At 42.5% G+C, this 24,587-nt stretch overlaps 1 protein-coding gene across 1 annotated transcript in view; it reads right to left on the bottom strand.

Moving 5' to 3' along the window:
- APBB1 (amyloid beta precursor protein binding family B member 1) overlaps nt 1-24,587 on the bottom strand; it is a gene marked incomplete in the record, with an annotated part of 1,507,904 nt that overhangs the window by 1,280,821 nt on the left and 202,496 nt on the right. The window contains 1 exon segment of the mRNA XM_044073035.1: nt 16,108-16,313. Coding sequence (XP_043928970.1) covers nt 16,108-16,313 — 206 coding nt within the window.

Genomic DNA, 24,587 nt, shown 5'->3' with positions numbered 1-24,587 from the left:
AATACACTTTCTCCAAGTCTATGCGAATTCCGAGGCAATACATTTATAGTCCATGGGGGCTTGCCAATGCATAAAAAAGGGGGGGGGGGGTAATCAGGTTGTATCATTGCCGTTGCCTTGGTACAGTGGGTTTTGCCCTGTCTTTGCAAAACAGAGTACAGTTAGCCTGCCATTTGCCTGCAGTCTGTTTAGAAACTGGACAGCCTCATTTTTCCTGGCATGACAGATACTGACAGTTGTTCATTTTGCCTAAACTCCCTGGTGTTTTCAGTTTAGCACCTCAGTTGTCTATGTGCATCCATTAAGTGCAGGTAATCATACTCCACTGTTCTGTGATTTAAGGTAAAGTCTGAGGTAAAATGCTGGTAACTGGAGAGCTTGATACAAGGCCAACTCCGGCACAGCTTTAAGCATGAAATCAGGATTGGTTTTTAGTGGCACTCTGTCCTTGTGGAAGACTATATATGGTTCTTTGCATGTAAAGATCTATATTCGGAAATTCTCCTTGCTGAATTATTGGTCAAAACATTCAAAAGTGTTCCAAGACAGGTGTTTCAGTACTGATGTTTTGGCTGACTGCAAGAGTGGAAAAACTTCCTTTTCTATTACAAAATGTACAAAATGCAGATCCCATGAAGAAACATCTGGGAGTCCTAATGGAGGACAGTTATCTCTCATGTGAAGTGCTCCTTTTAAAAAGAGCATTGCTTGATGGTAGGGAGAGGTCAAATAATGGTTCATAGTTAATCAAGCTGCAGAAGCCGCGGTGGTAACAGCAGTAGCACTGCTGCCTCACAGCAAGAGGTTCTCCTGTTCAATTCACGGCTGAAATGCCTTCTGTGTGAAGTCTGCATGTCCTCCCCGCGGTCGAATGGCCCCCGAAAGACATGCGTGAATGGGCGTGCCTTCGCAGAAGGGTGGGCGTTGAGCTGGCAACTCAGCACCATAAAAAAAAAAAATCTACTGCCAATCATTAGCGGACTGGAGTTCCGCTGTGGCGACCCCTGACCGGGAAAAGCCGAAAAAGACAAATAAGTTAAGCAAGCTGCAACAGCTTAAAAGTGGACCCTGACTGAGATACAGAACCTCTGGTAAATGTACCTGCTGCACACTAGACTATGAATCTGTTCTATTTTGTTACGACTTTCTCATAATAGGCTGCTTGGCAACTTATATGACATATACCACTCTGGAAAAGCTGAGGTAGAGTTTTATTAGGTTTATCATCCAGGATGCTCATCTAAGGCTTTTCAGGTTCAACAAACCTGAATTCCTCCCTGCTAAGTTAGTAACATGAAAGGTACCATCAAATGTAGAATTTCTTACAGACTAACTGCACCAGATGGGTAGAACCACAGTTGTCCTGGCCAAAAATGGGCTATCAATATGAGGTTTATCTTCTCTTCTTTTGCCCTGAGTAGCACCCTTGACAAGAAGGGGAGTGGGGGGAATGTGTAAAGCAGTCCTCTGACCTTCTTAAATGAGAAGGCATTCACTGTCAAAGCCCCCCTGAATGGGTACCTGCAACAAAATTTCTTGAGATGGTGGTTGTAACAGGAGGCAAATGTCTATATTGGAGGCCTTCCATCTCTAAATTAGTTTATGGAAATTTTTGTTAACCAATTTCTATTCATGAAGACAGATATGCTCAATTAGTGTGCCAAGGAGTTAGGGGAAGAAAGGATGTAGGAAGCCTGGAATTAGGAATCGGTGTTCTCTGTTAAGTCCAGGCTATCATGACTAATTTACATAGTTGAAATGAGCAGGTTCAACCTTACTTGCTGATGTTCCACATTACAATAATATTACATGTTACCACCATTCAGACCTTTGTTTATTGGTTAGATTCAAAGATCTAAAGGACATCAGATCAATATTAACATATTTTGGACAGTGATGTGCTTGAATTTGTCCTATTTATCCCCTTCCATGGGCTTTCAGGGATTGTATGACATCCCAGGTGAAATTAAAGGCATCTACAATCAGAAACAAATACCTAGAAGCCACAAATGGCATCCCTGGATTTGCCTGCACTCAATGTGCCTACCACGTGATCTTCTGTACTGATGGGCTTAGCTGTACAACTTTCTCCAGAAGATGTTACTGAGGTACAATCATATAACTTGGATGTGAAGCCTGGCCAGTTATCTTGAAGAATGAAGCAAACACACAGTCCAGAACCTTCAGGAAGAATTCTGCTGTCAATGTGAGAGTTTCCTTTGCAGAATGTTTAGACTGCAGATGTAGGGTCTTCCCTTATGGGAGAGAGAGAATCTGCCTGATTTGGTATCCAACAATACCCCCCCCCCCCCAGTAGCTAGGTGGCTAAGGTGAGGTTGTATTACTGATGGGTAAAGAATATACCCAGGTTGATAAGGTGGTTGACTGCTCTTCCTGGGATCTAGCATTAACACATATATTGCACAGATGAAGGTAAAATAGTCAAACATTAATCATATAAAAATCTAAGAAAAGGTGCTAGTCCAAATGACAAGAAAATAAAATGGAAGTGCTTTGCCCCTGCTATAAGTCTTGAGGCTCACAGTGCTCCCTGTGAATAGGAACGTCGAGGTACGTAATTACCTCTCTTAACCACAATGTGCAATCAGGTCAAAACTATAATTTGTTGATGTCATACAGGTCTCTGACCATGGAGGCCGAGGGAGGTTCAGGAGGTTAGGCATAGCCAAATTTGGAAAAGGTGCTCTTGGCTAGGGGAAACAATTTTTCTTTTTTCTGGCCTCTGCCTTGCCGTCTGCCCGGGTCCCTGTCTACTTATCATTGTTTTTTTTTTATTTTTATTTTCTGTTTGAACAGCTCCATATTGGAATATTTATTGATGCCTTATTAAATTCCCTTGTTTTGAACTTTTAGCTGAGCTTAATAGTCATTTGTCTCCTAGCTGATGTGACTGTTTATTCATAATTAATTTTTGTATGCATAACAGTTGATATAATTTCATTATTTATTTTTTTTTTTACTAGTAATCGCCCTTATTGATTCTTGCATTATTTTTTTTGTGTGTTTTTTCAATTATTTGGTTGGTTGACTGATTAACCAATTATGGTTTATATGTATATAAACTACGGGTTTTGGGCTTTAGATTGTTCTGAGGAAGTCCACAGTAGAAGGGGCAAAAGTGCTTAACTATCTTTTGAATAAACACTGTGGTTGGCTTCATTTTAGCTCATGTCTCATTATTAGTAATTCAGAAATTGTTTTCTCATCTTGTGCTGCCTGGGACAACATGGCCACATCTATTTGATTATTGGTTTCTTATGGCACTTAGCTCTACATGCACACTTGGTGAAAGGCTCCCCTGTTAAGCAAGGGTGAATGCCCCTTGGCCCACGACAACAAGTCTTCCATGCTTGAAGAATACCTGGAGATTATGAGCTCAGCAAAGTTGGAAAAAAAGAGTTTTCTTTCTAAAAAGGGAGCAACGCTTGTAGGACAAAACTTGGTGGCTCTCCCCAAGAATTATAAATGCACTGATTTTGTCTCCTGAAGGCACACTTTGATGATCTTTTTCACAGAATGTCACCAGTTTTGGACCCCCCCCCAACCCCCCCTCCCCCCAGCAAAACATACTACCTGTAAACAATCAGCACTACATAAGTATCAACCAGGTAACAAAAAAGGTTTCCAAACTGGATACGTTCACAATGCTCTCTGATGTCACCAGAATTAAATAGACATGTAACTAATGATTTTTTTTGTGGTGGATAAAAATAAAATAAAACAAAACAAAAAAGAAACTGCAAATGATGTGAGGTATGCCCATTTTCTACTCAAAGGCCTCCTGAGGTCTTTGGCATGCAGAAGAGACCCTTTCTGCTCTGTGGATGTCAACATCCTTGGAAATCAGGCCGCCTGCATGGACACTCAGCAGGTGCTAATTACCAAATATAATGAAAACTACTACAGCAGTGAAATTTATGTCAAATAGTTGATGATTCAGTGTCAAGAACTCAGAATAACCTAAAATATTTGTACCTTTTGTGTTTCTCTGCCTTAAATATGACGTCTGAACGCAAAGACAGGTCATGAAGAACCAGTATACTGTATCCCTTTAAAGAAAGCCTTACCAACAACCAGGCTTTGGCTTTCTGAATCAGCTTCAGCTGCCATATCAGATTTCTATAAGGCTCAAAATACTGAGTACCAAAATAATGGTGCAGGATTATGATGGGAAAAGCACAGTTATTCAATATCAAGTTATTATGGGCAAGAAAATGAGAGGACTATAGCAACATGATGAAGACACAAGCTGACTAGATAAAAGAAAAGGAGGGTTTTACAGGATTAATTTTTTACTGTTAGCTATAATGTCAAAAAAATGGGACCTGGCAAAATGCTGGCTTTAAGACCGTCTTTCAACCTTAGTGACATACATAGCAACAGCAGGAGGCAGGAATTTAGCAACAGACCTGCTTAGCAGCAGACCACTTCTCATTATCTGTAAACAGCAGGTCTGTTTCAATTAGAGCCTGTCGTGGGTCATGCTGCTCACATGTTCACACCAGCTTTGCCTTGGATAAAATTACCACAGTACTGATGTTAACACATCAGCAAAGAAACAGAAGGGGGAGATGTGCCAGAGTGGCAAGTGTGTCAGCATTCTGTACTGACAAGGTGTTAAAGCACCCCCAACCCTACACCACCATCCAGTGTGTGAAACACAAACAGCAACTTTGATCTTGATACACAGCTGAAGTGTTACACAGATAACAGAATAAGACCAACAATGTTAACCCCTGAGTTTCTGCAACCTCTGTTGCACCACTAAAGAAATGCATTATTCCATGGTATGTGACTTTCAGCTTAAGAAACCTACCTTGTAATAATGCTGCATTCCGTTCAGAGTGACAGCTGTAAGACTCACTGCATGTTCTGGGTTGGGGTTTACACTAAACTCTGATGTTCTTAACTGAATGGTATATCAATTACAGTTCCTGTCATAAATTAGCATTTTCCATGTCGCCATCTTGTAAGTATTCACAGAGCCTTATTATCAAAGCACCCTTGCAACAACAGCAGTATCATGTCTGCTTACTGGATCACACCCTAAAGCAGGTCAGAAAGAGCGCATCTCACTGACACCGTAACACTAACTCTAAGACAGAAATCAATAAAGTGAAGTAAGTAAGCCTGAAACTGCAGGGCTAAGAAACATGAGAACACTGGCTGAAGAAAATAGATGGTCACTGCAGTTACTGTCTAACAAAGTCATCCAAGACAGAGAAAAAAAAAGCAGCTGTAACTTTCTTAAAGTATATACTTTTGTGCTGAGCAAAGCTTATCAAAACTGTATTCAATCTGAAATATTCAATGAAAAATCCAAATTACATACACTGTATTTAAGATTTATATTCCCGAATGGAACCTTAAGAGTACTACTGTAAAGCATCTGAACCAGTTTATCAAACTGCTATACTGCTGCAAGTGGCAAGCAAGGCAGAAGGAGATTGCACTGGGATTCCTTGCAGACAAGTACTTACTTACACAGAATATAAACTTTGTTATTTAACAAGCCAGTGAAGTTCTCATTGGACTGTACTGTCCAGCCTTACTGTAAATATTTCTGTTATGATTTACCTAGCAGTGTTAACTTCACATGCATGACAGTGGAATCTCCTAGTGCAAGTCACAAGATGCATTTAATAAAGACAGAGGTGCAGACTACCATAATTCAACAAACCATCACAGTGCTAGAAATGATACATAAATCCAGGTGACAAAGGAACCTTACCACAAAAAAACAACACGATAGGTCAGAGGCACGACTTCTACAATATTATATACTGAAGTAATTGATAAGCATCTCAAGTCAGATCATTAACATATACGTAACATACACTCTCATAACGAGACTGCACCATTTCTTCGTTGTACTCTTATAGAAGGAGGAAACCCATTTTTAATTAATGCTTCTGTTCCCTTTTAAAATGGAAACAGAAAAGTGAACATCTAACAACTAACAATGTAATATTAAATAAGACAAGGGAACCTAGAAATATGAGGTGTCTTCACTCTGCTGTTAAAGTGCTGAGAGTCCGCAAAAACACATCACATACTGTACAGTATGCACATAATTAGCAGCTATTCACCCTTATGTTAAAACAAATTTTTTGAATATACTTCTATGTCAAAATAGTAAAAGTTGAAAGACTAATGGTATTCTGACTGAGGTTAAATTTCTGAAACCATTTTACCACAAATGGTTCTTAGGGAGGGGGAAGCCCATCATACTTAGCAAGGACCCTACTGTTATTCTAACTCAAGAGGTCATTCCACTTTAGACAAAAACAGAAATAATTTTGCACGGAAACCAAATGTGTATCTTGCCCACTTGAACACTGCACAACCATACAGTCAGAATATGCTTGCATACGTGTGGGGCTGTAGTACCCCAAAAAAAGCAAGTATAGATTGCCCTACTTATTATTTCACTGGTAGTGTCCACTTCAGGCTAAATGCTTTGTGGCATGTTACGTATTTTCTATCAAAATGCCATCTGCCTTTTGATGTAACCCTTTTATGACCAGGAAGTCCGTTTCAAAATCTTTAGTGAGACAATACAGTGCAAGCTAATAAACCTATCTGTTCAACAAAGTCTTTTAGTTCATAGCAATAGCATGCTCACTGTAGGATTCTATCAAGTACTACATGGTTCTTAATTTAACAGATTTTTTAAGGCCTGAAATACTGACAGCATATCTACTCAAATACTCTTTTTAACACAGTTCGTAGTACCCATAAAAATTTATAGGGAAATTTAGGAATATGAAAAAAAATAAACAAAATTAACTGCTTAATGAAAATGAACAAAGAATAAATTCTGCACCTCATTGCAGATTTGTTCTAAAATGAAAAGCTCATCTAACAATACAAATGGGATGTTATAATGTTTACATGGGTAGAGAATGACTGCTGGTGAAAAGGATTATTAAAATTACACTCCTGCTATTAAAACCATAGTACTACACAGTTACAAATGTGTTGCAGAATGGGCCCAATCTTACCCATTACTAACACCAACAAGTAACAAATTCTCCATCAATTACCACTTTAATGTGTCTTAGTGTTTCTTACTGTTTTACATAAACAAAATCCATTTAGCAACACCTTGGCAAGTGTGCAGGAGGACAATGCTGCTGAAGGCGGGCACAGTCTGCACTTCAGTAACTTAACTCAATATGGTATACAAAGGGAGCTGTGCTTCTGGGTGGAACACATTTTGTCAAGTACAACTGCAATGTTGTCAGAAGGAATACAGTTCAACTAGCCACATTTTATCATGATGAGGAACAGTAACATCCTGTCTCTACAGTGAGGATGCTCCTACCTAGCCACTCAGTATTTTACAAAAAGTTCACCATCTTCAGCACATTTTAGTTAGCTTATGTGCTGAACATAATCACTAAATAAAAAAGTTATGTACTCACCATAATGTTCCATGTTTGTAGTCCATCTCACCCTTCATTCTTAGGTATGGGATCGGGACTCGGCCTATTTACAAGCTGGAAGTCTTCTAGTTGGTTCGTGGCTAGGCAGGTATCCCATGGTGCACCAGTACAATCCCACGATCTTGCTTGCTGCTAACTAGGAAAGATAATAACAACTATACCAAAGAAGCCAATACTAAAAGGTCTCCATAAAAAGGATAATAATATTTTCTGTCTCCAGGTACTTCCAAGCTGGGGGTAGGCGGGTGGGTTCGTAAGAATGAAGGGTGAGATGGACTACAAACATGGAACGTTATGGTGAGTACATAACTTCTTTATGTTCTGTAGACGTGTCTAACCTTCATTCTTACATATGGGACAGCATCCCTAGCACCTTATTCTTGGCTGGCTCAAGGAAAAATACTCCTGAGTACCGTGGAACCAAATGAAGCTCGACCCCTGGAGGTTAAATCCAATTTGTAATGAATAATAAAAGTGTGAGGGGTAGCCCACATAGCTGCTGCACAAATATTATCAAGTGGGACCCTGGCTTGAAAGGCTGCAGAGGTAGACTAGATCTAGTAGAATGAGCCTTGATTTTAAAGGGTAAAGGCCTACCCTCAGAATCGTAAACATAAGCTATACAAGCTAGAAATCCAATTGGAGAGTGTCACTTTGGAAACTGGTAAACATTACCTGGATTCAGAGAAGGAAATGAATAACTGATATGATTTCTTTAGTCCGGTGCAAATAAAAACGTAATTGTCTGTGGACATCCAGCTGATGAAACCTGTATTCAGTTGTGTTTGAATGATTTGGAAAGAACATCGGAAGCTCTATGGATTGATTCAAAGTGGCATGGGAACAGACCTTGGGTACAAAGGAGGCATTAGTACGAAGGGACACCCTGTCCTTGTGAAAAATCAGATAAGGGGGTTTAACAGACAATGCTTGCAACTCTGACACCCATCTGGCCGACGTGACAGCCACCAGAAACAAAGTCTTCCAGGACAGGAATTTCAAAGAAGATGAATGGGAAGGCTCAAAGGGCGGAGAAGTCAATTAGGACAACACAAAATTTAAATTCCATGAGGCAACAGGTTCTTGAAGGGGGTCTTAACAAAGTAGCACCTTTAAGGAAGGTTTTGCACAGCTTACATGACATCAGATTCGAATCTTGAAAACCTAGATGAAAGTTTGAAATCGCTGCCCATTGAACTCTGAACTTTTTCACCAGGAATCTGCAGCTGCCACTATCAGACAGGAATTCCAAAACCACTGGAATGGAGTCAGTGCAAGTATCAACATTCATTTTCTCCTCCCAGATAGAGAATTTTCTCCATTTGCTGGAATATAGTCTCCTAGTGGAAGGTTTATGAGAAGGATACGAGTCACGGAGGGTGAGAAGTCGTGAAGCCTGACTAGGGATGGAACTGGAGCAGCCATGATGTCAAATTGAGGGTATGTAATGAGGGATGGAGAGAACCTGATATGTAAATCAACAGGTCTGGAGCTGGGTCCAGAATCCAAGGATCGTCCAGAAGAGGCCTGAGGAAGGGGAATAAAATCTGACAAGGCCAGTAAGGAGCAATGAGGATAAGTTTGCTTCCCAGCCATTTCACTTTCTGAATAACCATGGGAATGAGAGGAAAGGGAGGAAAAGCATACAGGAGACCCAGGGGCCAATCATGAACAAGTGCATCTCTTGGTGACTCCCCCGAAGGGGCTATGAGGGAGAAGTAGCTGCTGCATTTGGCATTGACTGGATTGGCAAAGAGGTCACAGCAAGGCTGTCCCCATCTGTGGAAAATCTGTTCCGCTGTTTCCTGTTTCAAAGACCACTCATGAGGCATAAGGATTGCCCTGCTGAGCTTGTCGGCTATCAAGTGGGCTGTCCCTGGAATGTGCGTTGCCACCAGAAAATGCTGTGAAGCTATCACCCATTTCCAAACTCGCATGGCCTCTCGAAAGAGTGGGTAAGATCTGGTTCCGCCCTGTTTGTTGATATACCATACTACCAACATGTTGTCTGATTGTATTGCAATAATCCCCAGAGGCAGAAGGTCGTGGAGTGCTTGCAAAGCCCGGAGCACCGCCCTCATCTCTAGAACGTTGATATGCAGGTGAGCCTCGTGATCTTGCCATGTACATTGGACAGTCCTGCCAAGATAATGCCCCCCCACCCTGTGAGGCATCCATGGTCACAGTAGCAATGGGTTGGTGAGGGACAAATGAGGTGCCCGTGGTTAACTGAGTCCACCAAACGAGATCCTTCTTACAAGATTCTGTCAGCAGAATGTGATGAGATAATGGGAGGTGCTGAAACGACCATTGGAACGACAGGAGCCACTGAAGAATTCTCATGTGTAACCTGGCTAGTGGCACTAGTAATATGGTGGAAGTTGCAGAATAATTTTGGCTTTGACCTTTCGTAAGGGAAGAAGACGCCGAATTTGAAGAACTAAATTCTGTGCCCTTACGACTATCTCTGCACCTATAAAAATCACAGATTGAAAGGGCAATAATACATATTTTTCCCAATTTACAGAAATTCCCAGCTGGGCACAAAGCTGAAGAGTAGCGTCCCTGGTCTGAAGAAGTAGATGCCTGGTGGTGGTGGGGGGGGGGGGGTAAGAGCTAGTTGTCCAGATACAGAAACACCTGGAATCCTCAACGTCTCAGGTGAGCTGTCACTACTACACCATGAGACCAAAGGGCAGAGCACAAAACTGGTAATGACTGTCTCCCAGCCAAAAGTAGAGATGACTCCTCAAAGTCCTGTCCATTTTTATGTGGTTATAGGCATCTTGAAGATCTATTGAGCACATCCAATTGTCTTTCCCTAATAACGGGAGTACAGACTGCAGTGTCACCATCCGGAACTTGTCCTTTTTAAATGAATCGTTCAATCTGCTGAGGTCCAGAATAGGCCTCCAGTCCCCTGTACGTTTTTGGCACTAAAAAGAATATGGAGTAAGTTCCGGATCCTATTTGGTCTGCTGGGACGGGTTGGATGACTCTTTTTGACAGCAACTTGTTGACCTCCACAGTTGCCAGATCCCTGTGACTGGGTGGAACATCCGGGCACTTCTTGGGAACAACAGGTGGAAGATGTAAAGGGTATGACATAACCTCTGGTAATAATTCTTTGTACCCACTTGTCTTGAGTGATACCCAGCCAGGCTTCTGGGTACAAGAAATGTGACCCCCGACCGGCCCCAGAGAAGCACAGTCGGGCCCCACATCAGGAGTGCTGGTTAGGCCAGCCCCGAAAGGAATCGTTCCCTCCCTGGTTTTGCGGACCGCCCCTGCCTCTACGGCAACATCTACCATTTCCTCCTCTTCCTCTGAAGGAGGAGTCACCCTGTGTATCCTGGAAAAACCTCTGGGACTTCTTGAACCACATATTACCGCCCCTCTGACCCTTAGGGTATTGTCTAGAGGGAACAGTAAAACGTACTCCCAAGGCAGAGAGCGTTTTTCCTTCTTGCTCGCACCGGGTGAGAGTGTCCTTTACCTTGGATCCCAACAAGGAGGAACTGTCAAAGGGGGCATTGGTAAACGTAGACTGGAACAGTTCCACAAAGTTACACAAACGCAGCCAGGAATGATGCCTCAGGGAAATTCCTGAACCCGCTGCTCTACTCGCTCCATCAGCTGCATACGAAATAAGCTGCATAGAAGAGTTGACAATGGCAGAAACCTTGTAAGGGACTCCCTCAGTACACGTACCTAGTAGAGAATGTCCTAACTGTTTAAGGAGATCTCTCTGAAGTCTCGTCAAGTGAGTAAGGTAGTTCAGTGATCTGAGGGTAAATGCCGCTAAACTAAAGATACGCTTCCCGTATCTGTCCATCGTTCGAGACTCCTTATTCGGCGGATGAACAGAAGTCGTCTCAGCTAGCTCCTTAGTGGTCACCGCCACCACCATGGCATCTATGGGAACACCTTTATACAAAAAATCTTTCTCAGGAGGGGCAGAAAGAAACTTATTCAGTCTCCTGGGGACTGGCTCCACGGCATCAGGAGTATCCCACACCTTTCGACTAACTAGCACCATCAGTTCATCGAAAGGTGGAGACACCCAAGAGGCTGAAGGTTGAGACCCAAAAGCCTTCTGGTACACTGACTCCTCATCGGAACGGGTGACAGTAGGCCAGCTACACCTCTGCTTAAGGATTTCCAGGATGTCTATGAAGGAGACACAATCAGAAGACAACATGGGGGACCTTTCCGACTCCTCAAGGTCAGTGTCAGAGGTCAGAGACTCATCTTGGGAGTCTACATGCTTCCTCTTACATGTTCTCTTCCATGGGGGCTCCTCAGGACGACATTCCGGGGAGGTTTCGGAAGAGTGGGGGCCACCAGCCAGTGGCTCCTGAGGCTGATGGTCTCTGCTGTCCATGGAGGGGAAAGGAGCTGAGAGAAAAGTAGGTGATTTAGGGGGAAGAGTGCCGGTACCTCTGGTAGGAGCCGACGATCGGGACAGCGCACTCCTCATCTCGAATGCCGACCTCTCCGGCACCAAAGACCTCCCTGGCTCTGAGGAGACCAAGGATGCTATTGGCTCCAAGACAGACACAGGGTCCGAACTCACCCTAGCCGATGCACCGAGAGGAAGGCTCGGAACCGAAGAAGTTCAATTCAAGCATCCCTGTCGGGGCTGACCGGGGAGCTTCGGCCCCTAGACACTACGGACGGCACTGAGAGTGTCTGAGCAGAACTCTGCTCTAAAACAGCCACAGGGGGAGCAGGAGCCAAAGGTTCCACCAGTGGTACCAAACACTCCGGTTCCGAAAGAACAGCATGGCTCAGAGGAGGAATGATCGTAGAGAGCTGAACAGACTCAAGTGGCTCCGGAACTGACTGGGTCGGAGCCAACAACAATTTAGGCAAAGCAGATGACCTTCAACAGTCTCAGCACTACCCTCTCTACAACTTCTTCCCATAAACTCCTGGAAGACCTGCATGACAGAGTGAGAGAGCGGGATCTCTGAGGTATCTGAGATTTCAATATTAAGGAGGCCGGTAGAGGATCCATAGACCAGCTCCAAGAAATAGTTTCAGTGGTCGGCTCTGAAATACTTGGAACCGACCCTGTAATCACAATACTGCTCTCAGTCGGCACCGAGGTCTGTGGAGCCGAAGAAACAGTGGACTTGTCTGATTTTATGATCTTAAGAGGTGGCTCCGATTTTGTGATCTTAAGCGGTGGCTCCGAGACACCAGCCAGTGCCGAGGAGGGCTTCTTAGAGGATTTAGATTTTCCCTTAATGGATTTTGAAGATGAGAAAGAGCTAGACAGATCTTCCTCAAAGGAAGGTTTAAGAAGACCTTTTAGGATGAGCTTGTTCTTCCTCTCCTGCTGAAAGCATGGCAAAATAAACAGGTCTTCTGTAAATGGATGGCTCCCAAACAGGAAACGCAGTTACCATGACCATCCGTTATGGACATTTTTTGAGAGCACTTAATACACTTCTTAAAGCCAGATGGCTTATGATCCTTACTCTCTTTGGACATTCTCGCAGAAAGGACTCACACAGACAGAGAAAATGGAGAAGAAGGACTAGATCCTCTAATTTAAATGGGCCTAGCCCTGCAGGAAGGAGAAAGACACCATGAGGACTAGGGTCCTCTAACTTAAACAGGCCTAGCCCGGGCAGGAAAGGAAATGAAGAAACTAGGTCTTCTAACTAAAACAGACCTAGAAAATTACAGAAAGTGTAGAATTTCACACACTCAAGCAGTAATAGCAGCAAAACAAGCGGGATCTGCAAAAGACTCAAACTTATGCTAAGAACTAAAGGAACTTAGTTCTATTAACAATGATAGCAAATCCAACAATGCTAACCAATTAACAAGTGGGAAACTGCCAAAAACACTAGACTATCGTATTAACACACACAGTCTAACAGTGCGCAAAAGGCGCCTACAACTACTAGTTCTATGAGTATACGAAAACCAGCACACAGGATACCAATACTAAGCCAAAACAGGCCAAAGGCCAAAGATTGCACCAAATGGTGAAAGTATAAGCTAACTACACTAATATCAACTACGCTAACTGATTAACAATAAAGCAGTAAAAGTTTTTACTATTTTAAGCTAAACACAGCCAAAAATTTTTGGAAAAAGTTAAAGTAAATGCAACACTTAGCCAGAGCCAAAGAGAAGCACAACCAAATTCGTCGACGCTGCAAACGAGATCTGGGGATTGTACTGGTGCACCATGGATACCTACATAGCCACGAGCCAACTAGAAAACTTCCAGCTTGTAAAGAGGCCGCGCTCCAATCCCATATGTAAGTATGAAGGTGAGCTAGGACTACAGAACATTTAATATTTATCAGTATACAATCAGAAAAAGCATTTATCCAGAAAGAGTACTACAGGGTCTGCTAAAGAAGAAGAATGCTCAAATGGAAGTAAGGTGAGGCTCTCCAGCATGAAATATAAACTCCAAGGTGGTACCAAAACCCATACGAAAGGTTTATTGTCGCACTCTTAAATTTCTCCAAGTATTTTGGGCTTCCGATACTGTGATGGGAACGGATTCCATTCATAAGTCAAAGTTTGTGAAATTAGTATTGTTTCAATATTTGATGTTAAAGTTCTCTTTGCAGCATTTGCCCAGAAACTAGCTCCTGAAATTCATACAGAGTTACATGTATCACTAACATATCCAAGTATGACTGTAAATTCTTTTTTGTGAGACCCATTGCTCTTACTACTACTAAAACTGTCTGGGTATCCTGCTTCCACATTACACTAGTTTCTGCCTGCAAATCCTGGTATTTTATGACTTTGTCTCTCTCTATATACATAAGACACTGTAATCACTAGGTGTAGTAATTTCAACGATCAATACAACTTTTGTCTTTTCATGGACTACTACATCTGTTTTTTTCGCATCTATATTTGAACTGCTGGTCATTCTTTACAATGCTTTTTGGCTCATGTTTCCAATTTTTTTTTTTTTTTTAGGAGCAGGGAGCCAAGAGTCTGGTTTCTGGAAGACTTCAAGGAATGCATCCTCCAGGGCTCAAAAAGTGGATGAACAGCCAAATGTTGGGGGCACCCAGGCCCAATAAATCAAAATATCTCTTCAGCATTTGATACCACCTTTTTACCCCATTTGAAGTCATCCTTCATCTTGGTAATGTTTCTCCAAATCAGATCATGTCCGAGAGAAATCTGAGGATATTGTGCCCTCTGTGCCCATTTCATATCCTGGGGGAAACAAATCTGGAACAGATGGTCCAGATCCTCTCCCTCAGTTTCTTGAGGATGCTCAGCCTACGTAAGTGACTAGTCTTTCTTCCTCTTAGCAGAAGAAACCTTAGATCTAATATTTTGAGGGTGCCTCGGGAAGGGAGAAAAGTGAAGCAGATCCACCAGATGTCCGAGACCAGGTGTCTGCCAGTAGCTAGTGGGTGTGAAATGTGCTGCACTTTCTTAGTCTCCCTGTGTGGGAGGGCTATTCTGGAAGTTCTGGTTTCAATATAAGAGTGACAGGCCTCAAATTCTATGACCTGCAACATGCTCTCTAACAAGAACAGCAAAACTAAACAGGCTTCTGCCACATATGCTCAGACCTGGGCAACCCTGCAAGATGAATCATGTTTCAGTTTGGTCAGGCATGCCAGTTTTCATATAATTAATTAATCACTTAATTAATTTAAAGTAATTAATTAAATTAATTAAATTTCCTGACTTATGGCCAACAATCCATTACTTCACAAAAACATTACAACTAACACTACAACAGCAAAGAAATAAGATGGGATACTTATGACTCCTAAGTACAGAAGCAGGCTGGACCATGCCATTTAGATGACTTTTGATGTCAGTACAACAGAGTGGCTGCGTCAACCTGCAGTAAGAATGACGGTATAGGCAGATGCTGGACTTACACTGGTAAAGTCCTGACATCCTGGGATCACCACATCCACTACATTGAAGGAGGAAAGGCTCTGAGCTCTCTCTCAGGCTGACCAATGTCTCAATTATTATAACACTCTGCTTTCCCTTTACCTAGCTAGTATTTACCCAAACTATCACCCACTGACCAAGTACTGATCAGTCTCATTTACTGCATGATGAATTTAGCTCCTTCTAAACTAAACAGCATCCTGTAATTAGGAATGAACAATGGTGTTCTTTGTTCCAGTGTCAAAAGTTCATTACACACTAACTCAAAAATGACACTATGCAAGGGTTTATTATACTCTCAGCTATGCTTTGTTGTACAACAGACTGCCTGCCTTGCTTGGATTACTTTTGAATACTTAATAATTTTGACTTAAGACGAGTTTAAGTTAGTTACTTCTACTACTATTGTCTGATCTGATTAATATACAGAGATTAACTAGAGATATATGGACTGAAAATCTTCCACACACAGAAGTTTCTTACACTGTTTTGGTTTATTATACTCCCAACATATGGGAAATTATCTTGCACTTACACCCGAAGGATGGATAAAAATGCACAGTAAAATTCTACCCATTTTCCTCCTTGTGCTCTTTTTTCAACTGTCATGACAGGTGGTAGGTAGTCTCCATGCTCCATACCCATCAGGCATGCTGTCCAAATGACAAGGAACTCTGGGTCCAAAAAAAAAAAAAAAAGGTTATACAAGTCACAGTAAAGGTGCTACCTGCTGTTCCTCAGATGGCGTGGTGGCCTGGGAGGAACATGAGGGTTTCACAGACCCCTGAACTTCACAAAGGGGTGATGGAGGTTCCCACTGTGTTGTTCCAGTAGGAATGTGCCAATAGTAAGTTCCAGATGTGTCATGGACCCTCATCCATCCAGCTGGTAAATCTGAGTCAGTCTCAAAGGAATTACGATTCCAGAATGGATCTAGAAAAAAAAGTGAACAAAAACAAGTGAAATGTACATTTCAGACAAATAATGTCTACAGTAAATGTAAACAGTGTTAGAAGATAATAAGTTATAATATTCTTCTGCTTGTCATTCTCTACGCATGCATCTCAAAAATGTCACCATTTAATAACTTCAGCAATCAAGTGGGTGAAGAGGAAATGTAGGCAACAGTTGCCAATAAAGAATTTCTCACAGTTTAATAAATATCCCAAATCTATATGGACCCATTTTGTAACATAAAAATTGGAATATTCATTGCATCTGAGATGACCACATCATCTTATACTAGGAATCAGAGTACAGCTGACGTAGCAAATTTATCTGAGATTTCCAACTCAAGTGCCAGAATTTGAGAATTGTTGTGTGTGCGCACACATCTACACACACACACACACACACACACACACACACACATACACACAAATGCACACATATAATACACATTACAACACGCACTGTCACACACAAAAGATATAAATAAATACATACATTTTTTTCTTATCTTTACTGTGCAGATTATGTTAGTTCTCATGTGCACCTGATACAGCCGCAGCTAGGCAGCCCAGCTTCCCAATTATAATTATTGATAATCTATGAAATTACCCTTTCCCCAAGAAGGCCACCTTACTCCTCAGTGATAGAACTTGACAGCTATTCTCCAATTAAGACAAAGGAGTCAGAACTACTATGGCGATGCAGAATGGGACTGGTAGTTGACGTACATACTGTCATCATGCATATAGTTTCAGTCATCTGAAGCCCTATAAACTCTAATGCCCAATTTTTACTTGCAGTACATTGGTAAGTGTAGATACATACATACAGGTGTGTGTGTGTCTGTGTGTATATATTACATGCATACAAACGTGTGTCTATATATATATATATATATATATATATATATATATGTGTGTGTGTGTGTGTGTGCGCGTGTCAATATATTAATTAATATATATATATATATATATATATATATATATATATTTATATATATGTGTGTGTGTGTATATATGGATTCACTTTATAACCTCGAAATACAGAAATATTGAATTTCAGTATCTCGAGACTATAAAACCGAATCCACAAAACACAGACAAAAAAACGCGAAAGTCACAACAATCAAAAAAGCACACTATACCACACATACACCACAACACCCACATCACAACATAAACAAACAAAACTACACACATACACAACTCATACACACATAAGCAGGGGGCAAGCCCCCCTGCACCCCTCACACCCCCCCTACTTATATATACTAACTCTGAGATCTCACAAACACAAAAAAAACGTGAAATTCACAACACCGAAAAAAACGCACACACTATACCACACATACACCACAACACCCACATCACAACATAACAAACAAAACTACACACATACACAACTCATACACACATAAGCAGGGGGCAAGACCCCCTGCGCCCCTCACACCCCCCTACTTATATATACTAACTCCGAGATCTCACAAACACAAAACAAAAGCGAACTCATACACGCACATTCTCCGACCCCTCACACACACATCAAACACATCAGCACACTCACACACACTCTAACTCCCACTCAAAAACCTTAGAAAACACTTACCAGACATAACACCTACATCCACACATGGCACCGCGCACGATCAAAACATAATCCCGGACATTACGCAGCGTAAGGTCATAACCGCGAATTCGACATATATTCGAGTTTGCGATTATGACCTTTCACTATTTTTAACATTTGGCTTTATAGTCTCGAGATACTGCAATTCGACATTTCAGTAATTCGAGGTTATAAAGTGTTTCCATATGTGTGTGTGTGTATATATATATATATATATATATATATATATATATATATATGTGTGTGTATGTATATATATATATATATATATATATATATATATATATATATATATATATATAAATCTACATACGCGCGTGTGTGTATACACATGAGTCTGTATCATATCATCAAACTTACTATTTATCGAACTGACTTTGTTGAACCCCCTTTTTGTTGAACGATTGTTTTAACGAATATTTTCTCAGGGAAAAGAAAGTACAGTTTTGTACCTACCATAAATGTAGATGTTCGAAGATCCACATTGCTGCAGTCCTTACACTTGGGTAGTCCGCTGTCCTCGGTCGGCCCGAATATCAAAGTATTAGGCTGACGTCGGTCAAGGCGCTTAAGACTGACATCAGGACGTCAGGGTACAAATGCGCATGACCGACGTCATATCCTCAGTCTTTTCTTGCCCCAGATGTCAGAAGACCCTAAACAGAAAGGTCATAAACCAAAAGGCAGCAAAAAACAACCAACCACCCATGTACTAACCATATGTACAATATATACAATATTCACAATATGTACAACCCAAACCCCACAACCACCTCTAACTACAGAGGGGAAGGAGGGAGGGTAAATTGGACTGCAGCAATGTGGATCTTCGAACATCTACATTTATGGTAGGTACAAAACTGTACTATGTTCTTCATCTCACATTGCTGCAGTCCTTACACTTGGGTAGAATCCCAAAGCAGAGATAAGGGAGGATGGCAAAACTATAAAGCAGTAGGAGCTGCCAACATGCCCTGTAAAATTGCAGTGGCAAAACCAGCCCTCGATTTAGAGTAAAGTGGAAGGTGATAATGCTTAGAGAAAGTATGCACTGAACTCCAAGTAGCTGCCTCCAAAATATCTTTAGTTGCCACCCCCCTTAAAAAAGCTGTAGAAGTGGCAGTAGCCCTAGTGGAATGAGGCCTAATCCCAGCTGGAACCTCCTTGCCATGATGGGAATAACAGAAAGCAATACAAAACCCAATCCACTTAGAAATAGTTTGTTTTGACACAGGCTTGCCCTGAGAACCCAAAGCAAAAGAGACAAATAACTGCTGAGACTGCCTGAACCCTTTAGTTCTGTTCAAATAATATCGCAACTGCCTGTGTATATCCAAAGTGTGCAAAATCTTTTCCCCTTTATTTTGGGGGTTTGCATAAAAAGTAGGCAAATGAATAGTTTGGTTTAAAGCCACACTAGAAACCACTTTAGGCATAAAGGAAGGATTAGTGCGCAAAGATACCCTATCCTTATGGAAAATTAAGAAAGGCTCAACTGCCATAAGGGCCTGTAATTCAGAAACCCTTCTCGCAGAGGTAATGGCCAACAAAAAAGCAGTCTTCCATGATAAATATTTCAACTCAGCAGTAGCTGCAGGCTCAAAAGGTTGTAGAGTGAGTTTCTCCAACACAAAATTGAGATCCCAACCAGGAGTCGGAGCTCTCCGTGGGGGTCTTATATTCTTTGCCCCTCTAAGGAATTGCTTAAACAAAGGATGAGAAAACAACGGTGGGTCACAGTCATAGTGAGCAGATATTGCTGCAGCATGAATCTTAATTGAAGAGAAGGACAAACCTTTGTCCAGTAACTCAGTAAGATATTGAAGAGCCACACTTAAATTAGGCTCAGAAACATCAAATTCCTTTGCTGTACTCCAAAATAAAAATCTCTTCCATTTATCTGCGTACACTTTCCTTGCACTAGGCCTTCTGGCCTCCAAAATAACATTCAAAACTTGCTGTGGCAGCTGAGACCCTCCAGGGTTTAAAACAGAATATGCCAGGCTGTCAGGTGAAGAGAGTGAAGTTTGACATTGAGTAAATGACTGTTCTCCTGAGACAGCAGGTGTGGAATCGAAGGCAAAGGCCATGGGGGCTCCCATACCAGACTTCTCAGTAATGGGTACCAGTGCTGTCGAGGCCAATCTGGAGCTATTAAAATCATCTTTGGCTTGTCCTGTCTGACCTTCAGGAGTACCTTTGGGAGGAGAGGCAGAGGTGGAAAGGCATACACATGAAGATTGTTCCAATTGAATGAAAGAGCATCCACTTTCCAAGCTGTGGGATGAAACCTTTTTGTGCAAAACTTTGGCAGCTGGTAGTTCAGTGGAGAAGTGAACAGATCTATGTCTGGAGTTCCCCATAACACTGTCAATTTCTGAAATACATGAGGATCCAATTTCCACTCGTGAGGATCCATAATTTGCCTGCTCAACACATCTGCTAAGGAGTTCTGTGCTCGGCAGAAACCTTGCCTGAAGATTGAGCTGTAAACTGAGAGCAGTCTCCCACAAAATCATTGCTTGTCTGCATAGAGGATAAGAATGTGTTCCCCCTTGCTTGTTGATGTACCACATGACAGTTGTGTTGTCTGTTAGAATCAACACCTGCCCTGGAAGAAGTAAATCCTTGAAAGCTATTAATGCAAATTGGACTGCTAACATCTCCTTCAAGTTGATATGTAGATGTTGAAGTCTGGCAGGCCACGTGTCTTGTACCCACTTTCCATTTAGATGAGCTCCCCAAGCTTTGTCTGAGGCATCTGTTGTTAGAATCTGACTCGCCTCTGGCCGGGTCACAGAGAGTCCCTTGTTTAGGTGACATTCCTGAGCCCACCACAAAAATTCCTTTTGAATGCAAGGTATTATTTGAATGACAGTGTCCATATCTTGGCAGTGCTGTGTCCATACATTTTGAGATACCATTGCAGCTTCCTCATATGCAGTTTGGCATTGGGAAGCACCAGAATACAAGATGCCATGAACCCCAAGGCTTGAAGGACTGTCCTTGCAGTCAGCCTGGACTGATGAGACAATTGATGGAAGTAAAGAGAAAGATTCTTTTGTTTGTCCGGGGTCAAAAAGGCCATCTGGGATGCTGTATTCAGTCTCACACCCAGAAAGCACATGTCCTGAGAGGGTACTAGACTGGACTTTATTTCGTTCACAGAATACCCTAGGCACCTTAGCACTGCTATCACATATTGCAAATGATGAAGAAGTTCGTCCTTTCCTTGGGCCAGAATCAGGCAATCGTCCAAATAAGGATAGATCTGTATTCCTCTTAGCCTGAAAAAAGCTATCACTGGAGCCAGAACCTTCGTGAACACTCTGGGCGCAGTAGATAAGCCAAAGGGCAATGCAGAGAACTGATAATGAGAAGTCCCAGCTCGAAAACGCAGATACTTCCTGCAACTTAGCCTGATAGGAACATGAAGGTAAGCCTCCTTGAGATCCAAAGTCACCATCCAGTGATCCTTGCCCAGCAGAGGTAAAAGCTGTTGTAACGTCAACATTTTGAACTTGGGAATGTCCAGATAAGTGTTGAGGATAGATAAATCCAAAATTGGTCTCCACGTGTTCCCCTTCTTTGGTACTAGGAACAGGCGAGAATAAAATCCTAGGCCCACTTCTGGCAGAGGGACCGGTTGTATGGCCCCTATTTGGAGCAGCAGAGAAATTGGCTTGCGAGCCTCTAGTCTTTGCTGAGGTGGAACGTCCGGCATGCCTTTGAAAGGAGGCAAGGTATGGAAATAAAACCTGTAACCTTGGTGTATGATATCCAATACCCATCTGTCTTGGGTAATCAAACTCCAATTTTCTCTGAAGAGTGCCAACCTTCCTCCCAAAGGTGCTGCCAGGCAAGAAGGATCTGGCCACTGAAAAGGTAGGTCATTGGGCCTGTTTACAAAGGACTGGCCCCTGCCCTCACCTGAAGATTGTGCAGGAGAACTCCCTGTTCTAGGCCTGAAGGAGCTCTGAGCTCTGCCCCTACCACGTCTAGATCTACCCCTAGACTGTGAATCATAAGAAGGGTATGTCCACCCCTTAGCAGGCCAATTCCTACTAAACTTCGGAGGCAGGACTTGCAAAAAATCTTTAACAGTCTGCATAGACTTAGCCTTGTCTTCCATTTTCTTCAAGACTGACTCAACAGGTGAACCAAACAACACATCAGACTGTAAAGGAGCATCCAAAATCCTTGTCTTAACATGCTCAGATAAATTCTGATCCCTCAACCAGGCGTGCCTGCGAAGAACTGACCCAGTGGCAGCCACCCTAGGCGTGGCCTGTACAGCATCAAAACCACATTGTAAAGAATGCTTACCCACCTGTTCAGAGACATGTACTAAATCTTGTAATTCCTTACACTCAATGCCTTCCGCCAGAGCGTCTACCTTAGACTTCAGTTGAGAAAGTAGATAGTTCTGATATTTCAACATGTGAAACTGGCAATTCAAAGCCCTCATAGCTAAGGTGGAAGAAGTATAGACTTTCTTTCCCCATCTATCCAAAGCTCTGGCCTCTTTATCTGGAGGAACCGGATTTTTTACAACAGAGGCCTTGACACCCATAGGTCCCTGACTAACAGTTTCTGGGTCCGCCCTAGGACTCTTATAAAGATATTTATGAGCCTCAGGCACCCTATAATACCTATCCGGTTTAACAGGAGCAGGAGGCAAAGAATCAGGATTAAGTGAAGCCTCCGCAAACACATCTTCCACAACATCCAGAACAGGAGGTATAGCCAAAGGCCTATGCTGGGGTAAAGCAAAAACTCCCTAAGCCTTTTCCTGTAATCAGACAACTCCTGACCTTCCCACTTAAAATGTTCCCTCATGGAATGAAGAGTCTCTGAAAAGAAAAATCCTCTGGAGGAGAAGCAGAAGGGTGAATCATCTGCATCAGAATCAGAATAAGGAGAGTACTCCTGCAAGTCTTCAGCCGAAGACTCTGAAACATCTGAAGGCTGCTCAAAACTCCCCAACTCTGGTTCCACCCTAGATCTCTTATCTGGAGGGGCAAGAACCTCTAATCAAAGTAATTAAATCTTCTGCCATTTTAAGCATGTGCTTCTTGGGCACAGATCCTGAAGAACTAGGAGTGACACCAACAGAAGCTAAACCTGGCCTGCCTCTGGGAGAAGCCTTAGAAACAGAAGGAGAGGGCCTAACCACCTTAGGAAGGGAGGGGAGTACAGTAACCTGAGAAGCCCCTTCAGCCTGACCTGCCTCCTGGGAGGCCACATCCTGCAATAACAAAGTCTCCCCCTGAGACTCCAGAGAAGCCTCGGCGGAACCACGGTTCCACTGGCGCCTCTAAAGAACCGGCGTCCAGTGCGGATGACTCTTCTTGCCTGGATTTAGCTGCCTTGTCTTTGCGCTTCTTCCAAAGCGGGCGTCCGGAGGCGTCCGGCGGCATCTTATAATTGCACCGCTTCCCAAAGACCAACCTGGCACAATCTAGCCTTACTTAATAGTGCGCTTATTGAACCTAGCACAAGCGACACCCAACAACGTCGTGCTCAGGCCCCAAACAAGGAATGCACAAAGTATGATAATCTCTATCACGGTATCTGTTTCCCACAAGAAATACAGTTATTCACTTTTTCTGACATCCGGTAAACCACTGAAGCAAGAAAAACTAAAATATTCCCCAGCGAGTACCAGCCAACTCTGACTCGGTCTGAAACTCCGAATTGAAAAATTTCCAGAGCGCCGAGCGGCACTTACAGCGCTGCTTCTGCATCGGACCATGCGGCAAAAGACTGAGGATATGACGTCGGTCATGCGCATTTGTACCCTGACGTCCTGATGTCAGTCTTAAGCGCCTTGACCGACGTCAGCCTAATACTTTGATATTCGGGCCGACCGAGGACAGCGGACTACCCAAGTGTAAGGACTGCAGCAATGTGAGATGAAGAACATCCAGTAGTCCAACTACCAATCGTCACAAAAAACACAATTTAAAACCTACTCAGGTGGGGGCTTTGCTCCCCCATACCTCCCACACCCCCCTAAATAAATATACCAACTCTGCGATCACACTACAGTGGGGAAAAGAGCAAATTCCCAACCATGGCCCACTGCGTTTTTTCCCTAGGAAAATATTCATTAAAATTATTATTTATATATATATATATATATATATATATATATATATATATATATATATGATTATCTAAAGAAACAGTGGATACTCAAAATGGTACAAAGATCAGTCTTAGACTGAATGTAAAAATACCCCCCCCCCCAAAAAAAAGGGTGGTGGTGCGGTAGCGTTGTCGCCTCACAGTAAGACGCTGTCCGGTTCGATTCTCAGCTAGAGGGTCTTCTGCGTGCAGACATGCGAGAATGGGCATACCTTCGTTGAAGGTTGTGCGTCAGGCCTGGCAAGCCGGTATGTAAAAATCAACTGCCAATCATTAGCGGACCGGAGTTCCGCTGTGGCGACCCCTAACCGGGAAAAGCCGAAAGACACACAAAAAAAATTTTAAGTAGGAAGGCAGACCCCTCCCTATTCCTCTTACATATCCTGCTAATCATATATACCATATCCAAGATTGCACAATAGTGGGGAAAGGGCAAATTCACAGACTCGCAATCTTACACACAAAGCCACCTGAAAACAG

This window comes from Protopterus annectens, chromosome 5.part1 (genome assembly GCF_019279795.1).
Source record: "Protopterus annectens isolate FY-2018-M chromosome 5.part1, PAN1.0, whole genome shotgun sequence".
Classification (NCBI taxonomy): domain Eukaryota; kingdom Metazoa; phylum Chordata; order Ceratodontiformes; family Protopteridae; genus Protopterus; species Protopterus annectens.
The sequence above is the reverse complement of the archived record's forward strand: the minus strand, read 5'-3'. Positions and strand labels throughout refer to the sequence as shown.